The sequence below is a fragment of the Triticum dicoccoides genome, chromosome 1B, assembly GCF_002162155.2.
Source record: "Triticum dicoccoides isolate Atlit2015 ecotype Zavitan chromosome 1B, WEW_v2.0, whole genome shotgun sequence".
NCBI classification, from domain to species: domain Eukaryota; kingdom Viridiplantae; phylum Streptophyta; class Magnoliopsida; order Poales; family Poaceae; genus Triticum; species Triticum dicoccoides.
Genome location: NC_041381.1, coordinates 358,931,647 through 358,936,773, shown reverse-complemented (window position 1 = coordinate 358,936,773; position 5,127 = coordinate 358,931,647). Strand labels below are relative to the sequence as shown.

The window sequence follows — 5,127 nt, the reverse complement described above, 5'->3', positions numbered from 1 at the left end:
GCTCTATATACTATGGGTGTACTATCATCAAATGCTTGTGTAGTGTCTTGATGATAGTACAACCATCCCAAGTATACAATTTATCCTCAGATACATTACGGAGGTGTTTGGCAACAAAAATGGTAACGTAATCAGATCGCAGCGTTTTTAAGGAGGTGTAAAGAGTTATTTCTCAATTTGTTTGGTTTTGTCTAAGCACGCCGACGGCTGGCGAGCTGTGGTTGTCGATGCTCTTTTTTTTCTCGCACGCTTTGAGCGGCTGCGGGAACAGAAAAGGGGTCCCGATACAGCTGATTTGGGGCGTAATCTGATTACAGCCGTGGTCTAACAAAGACGATTTGACGGCAACTGATCCCGCTGTAATCAGATTACGTTACAATGTCGGTGATACCTCCTTAATGTAATTAGAACGGCAAAAACATCTTACATTAAAGTTAGAGACAGTACGCCTTGTCGGCCGTTCTTCTGTTTTAGAGCTTCTTCAAACTGATTGTAACAACATTATTCGTATTCAGTAGACCTCTCTTCGTCACAAAAACAAATTACACGGCTACGCAAACTTGACACCTAGTTTAGATGAAGGGGGAAATATCACATGCTTCCGAGGCTAGGTGATACCGTGATACAGGACAAAGTTCACACTCAATCCCTACAACTGCACAATCAACTTTTCCCCAAAATATCTACAGCCACTTCTTGCAAAACAAAAGGAAAAAAAAAGGAAAAAATACCCTATGGAACTTGGTCTAGGGGCACCACACTGAAAATATATAATTTGAAAATGTGGAAAAGATCAAACAGTTCTGAAACTACTTTATAACAAACATGGTCTATGTTATATTGACGTGTAAAGTTTCACAAAGAAATGACTTCCATGGTCTTCTATGCACTAAAAGAATGAAATCAGTTCCATGTAAAAAAATGAAGTTTTTGAAGTTGCAATTTTACTTTCTCCGCCAAGACCATGGAAGCCATTTCTTCACAGAAACTTCAACTCACCATTTTCACCACAACAAAGTTTCGGTATTGTTTGGTTTTTCTTATATTTTTTAGCTGGTGTGCCTAGTACCATATCCCAAAAAGCAACAGCCGCTTTAGCCATAACTTTGGCCGCATAAATCGCTAGCAGTAACTTTATTCCCACAAATGTGCTACCAAATAGCTCAACAAACCTTCTTCAGTCCATTCCCAACGTATGTGCCTAACATTTGTAGATGGTACTAGCAAAACGATGGGGTCATGACATCTGGTACTGTAGACAGGAGAATTGAAGAGAAAATTTTTAATCCACTAGAGCCTCCAGGGAAGTAGGATGTAGTGTAGTAAGCAAGAGCGAGGACCTGGAACAAAAGCAAGAGGGTCAGTTCTTAAACAGGAGGCTTCAGTGCGCCACAAACTATATCCAGAGCAAGTGCACACTGAGTTGTTCCCAGAGTTAGAAAAGCATCCTAGATTATGGATAAGGAAATCATTATGCCCCTGAATACACAAGGGGAGAAAACATTATAGTACTGGTCATTAAATCATAGTCCTGATTAAGCTTGTTATAGATGTGGAGAAAAATGAAATGGTGCTAGAATGAAGACAAGTCAAAGGGGGGGAAAGGGACACACCTGAAGGATCAAGAATATCACCGGCAGAAAATAGTCGTGATTCGTGAAGCACCATAGGGACATAAACTGTAGCAACATGAACCGACTGTAAATGGTAGCCTCTGAAACATAGAAATATGCAAATTTTTCACATCAGAAACCCCATGCATTTGAAAATTATGTAGCATGAAGATATTTCATTGCATCCTATTTACGAATCTGAGCAAATGCAGGCGCAATTTACTGCTTAGTATCAATACCTCGCCCCACGCCTATGTGCCTAAATGGTGTTTTAGATTTATCATGTAGGAATAGGAAAAGGTTGTAAATTTGTATTCTGGGCAAAATCCACTGAATAAATAATAAACGTTCATTGTTGCATTGGAGAAATAAGAATCACAAATTTCATGCATCAACAGAAACCAACTCCGCACACCAGCAGTTGCACTCAAAACAAAACCTATATACCTAAGAGTCATCCCCACTAACTTACTTATCTCAACATGCAAGCACGCCACCTCGCTATACCATACAATTATTAGTGGAATAAGCCCCACCACAACATGCAATCATGCATGGGAAAAGAACACCACAACATTCAACCATGCATGGGAAAATATTTTCTCAACTATACATAATCAAATATTATAGGTCATATGTATTATTTATTTTGGCTCTCATGTTATCAACCAAAAATTATATCAACCATTTCCCGCAGCAGAGCGCAGTCTAGTTCTACTAATCCACGTGCCTCCCCATGACTTTGACGAGAAAAAGGAAAATGTTTTAAGCCATATACAGGAATCAGGACACTACAACAGATTCCACACATCATTTGTATTACTTTCATGTATATCCAGAAAATGCAGCTTTTAAACTTCAGTATCTCTTACAACGGATTAGGTTTTCTGTATGTCATTAGCCAACACGAAGCTTCCAGACAAGGCCCTTGATTGATTATGACTGATCAGTACCAACAGCCTTTCTATAATCCAACAGTATTGGATTAAGCTCAGAAATCATTTTAGATAGAAGACATCCAGACCAGAATAACTGCAGAAGCTAGAAGCGCAGAAATCTAGAGTGAACTCAGGTATCTTCTCACATTGAGACAAATATTTTGTTTGTTGCCAGGTGGAAAAATAAAAGCAAGACTCCTTATGTTGCCCCTGGTATTAGGAGAACCCACATCCAAGAGGTGAGCTCACTGGAAATATCAAAGTCCATATTGCTATCACAAAGTTGCCAACTTCCACTACTCTACTTCTTTTGGCCAGATCAAGATACTTCAAACAAATACTTCATTGTCCTAAATGTTCTTATTTTCTCTTTTGAATCTCAAGTTTCGGATTCTTGCATTCATGAATTGCAGAAGACCAGGTTTGATGGCACTGAAATAAATATTTTACAAAGACTTCAAAGAGCATTTTCAGGTTGTGTACAAATGAAAACGATATGTAGGTTCAAAGACATTTTCCTTGAGACAATTCTTGAGTTAGAAACATCCTTAAGGTCTATATTTAACCTTCAAGAGCTGAACCAAAAGCAATAGCTTCAAGAGCTCAACAAGATAACTAGATTGGCTCCAGGTGAAAGGCAATTTAATTCAAAAATAAGCAATACTGTGTTTGAATAGGTTGACTGAAGGGAAGGCCTACTTGATCATGACGGTCACAACTCAGTGATAGCTTACCAATTGCATACTTCATTCTGGCATGGTGGCAAGTAGAGACTTCTAAATCTATGGACAAAATGTTGTGCCAAACCCAGGACCGGATAGTAGTTGCTACACAGTTTTCAGTGAAATCTGCATGCAGGGTCTAGTGCATCTGTTTGTGTAGGACTAATTTTACAAACATGATTCCGCATACAAACAGACCGCTGCATAATGATGCTTAGTTACCTTACTAGTTAACTTCATCACCGTCACAGGTGAGTACCAAATACACTGAATAACTACAGATCTCAGATCAATTGTAATGCCAAACCGTATGCCTCTAACTATACATATATTATTTACAGGACTTCAGAAAGAACAAGTATATTCCAGATTACACTCTCTAGGTAAACTGGTAAAGGTATAAATATTGTATTGAAAAGACATCATTTCATTAATACAAGAATTGCTGTTATACAGTGACAGATGTGTTAGTCCTTAACACTCATTCATTAAGAATGGCAAGCATTAGAATTTCTTAACTTCAATGCTTATATTTTAGTTCAGATACATACCTTAAGGCTAGGCCAATCCCAAATATACAAGAGCAGGCTTTCCTGCCACATCATAAACAGCTTCTTGCAACTTGGGAAGTAGCATGAGGTAAAAAACCATAATGATGGTTTCAAACTGATCTGGATCGACTTTGGTTTTCCTTTGGGATCGGTGTGCAGTTCCATTTCTCACAAAATCAAGCAATAACTCCACCAGCTTAAGCTTCTGTTCGCGTTCAGTCCACGGAGTTGTTGGATTATTATGCTCATCCGTCGGGCGCTTCAGGTCATAGCTACCCGGAATGAAGTCAAAAGTTTCCTTAAGTACATTGTTCTGCGGCACCTTGCTCTTCCATTGGAGCACCCATGGCAATTGAAGCAACTTCTCGAGTATGAGCTCCTTCTGAAAAGTGCCCACTTTGTATTTGACATACTCATAGAGTCGAGTATATCGATCTGATCTTTGATGGCGAAGTAAGAGTGCTGGGCTTATTTGGTAGAGAAGATCTTTTTGTTGTGTACTCATCAAATTAATCAAATCCTGCATATCTTCAGGAATTTGATACCCATCAAAATAACCTCTGATGACATTAACAATGCAAGTATACATTTGTCTTCGAGCTTGATAAGTCTTTTCAATGATTTTCACATGTCGGAACTTGGCCTCTCCTTTATTTGTCACGACGACATTATTAGCATCAAAGTTGTCTAAGCACTTATCTTGATCCAGAATTCCCTGCGCTCTGTGTATCAGAGAAGAGATAAACAACCGTGTTGCATCAGTAGCGAACCAATAAGTGGAGGTTGCCCTAATTGCCTCCCCAATCAGTTCATAGGACTTATTCTGGCGAGAGATCCTGGATGATACTTTAACCAGCACTTCATTTTTAAGTCGATACTGTTGGACTGACAAAACTGTACCAGAAACATCCACACCCATGCCCTCATCAACATAACGCTCATAGGCGTACCAGTCATGGGCTGCATAGAAACTAAAAAGCGACAAAAATCAAATGAGACCAATGGGCCGCATGGAAATTAATAAGCAACAAAAACATGTAAGCCCGACATTATCTAAACATAGACAAAATATCCTCTAGCAAAATAGAATACCTTCAGTATGATGGTCAGCAAGAAGATTGAACGCCATTTCAGAAGGTATCCGACAATCTCTCTGGCAAACAAAGTACAAGAGTTAGTGTGGTAATGGCATAGAACCTATGGATAGAAAACGATGCTGAGTAGTAAAGGATAATCTAAAAAGATGAAGGAGGGTCCCGGAAGGAAGACCAGGCCATATTCAGTTACTAGTGCTAGTTGCAAG

The 5,127-nt window shown here is 39.1% G+C and overlaps 1 protein-coding gene across 1 annotated transcript in view; it reads right to left on the bottom strand.

Annotated features, from left to right (window-relative positions):
- Nucleotides 1-1,101: 1,101 nt before the first annotated feature.
- LOC119335384 overlaps nucleotides 1,102-5,127 on the bottom strand; it is a 4,854-nt gene continuing 828 nt past the window's right edge. Inside the window, exons 2-5 of the mRNA XM_037607521.1 lie at nucleotides 4,917-4,977; nucleotides 3,825-4,784; nucleotides 1,614-1,714; nucleotides 1,102-1,340 (exon numbers count right to left, since the gene is read on the bottom strand). Of these exons, the coding sequence (XP_037463418.1) occupies nucleotides 3,832-4,784; nucleotides 4,917-4,953 (990 nt within the window). The 5' untranslated portion in view covers nucleotides 4,954-4,977 and the 3' untranslated portion in view covers nucleotides 1,102-1,340; nucleotides 1,614-1,714; nucleotides 3,825-3,831. The remainder of the gene's footprint in view (nucleotides 1,341-1,613; nucleotides 1,715-3,824; nucleotides 4,785-4,916; nucleotides 4,978-5,127) is intronic.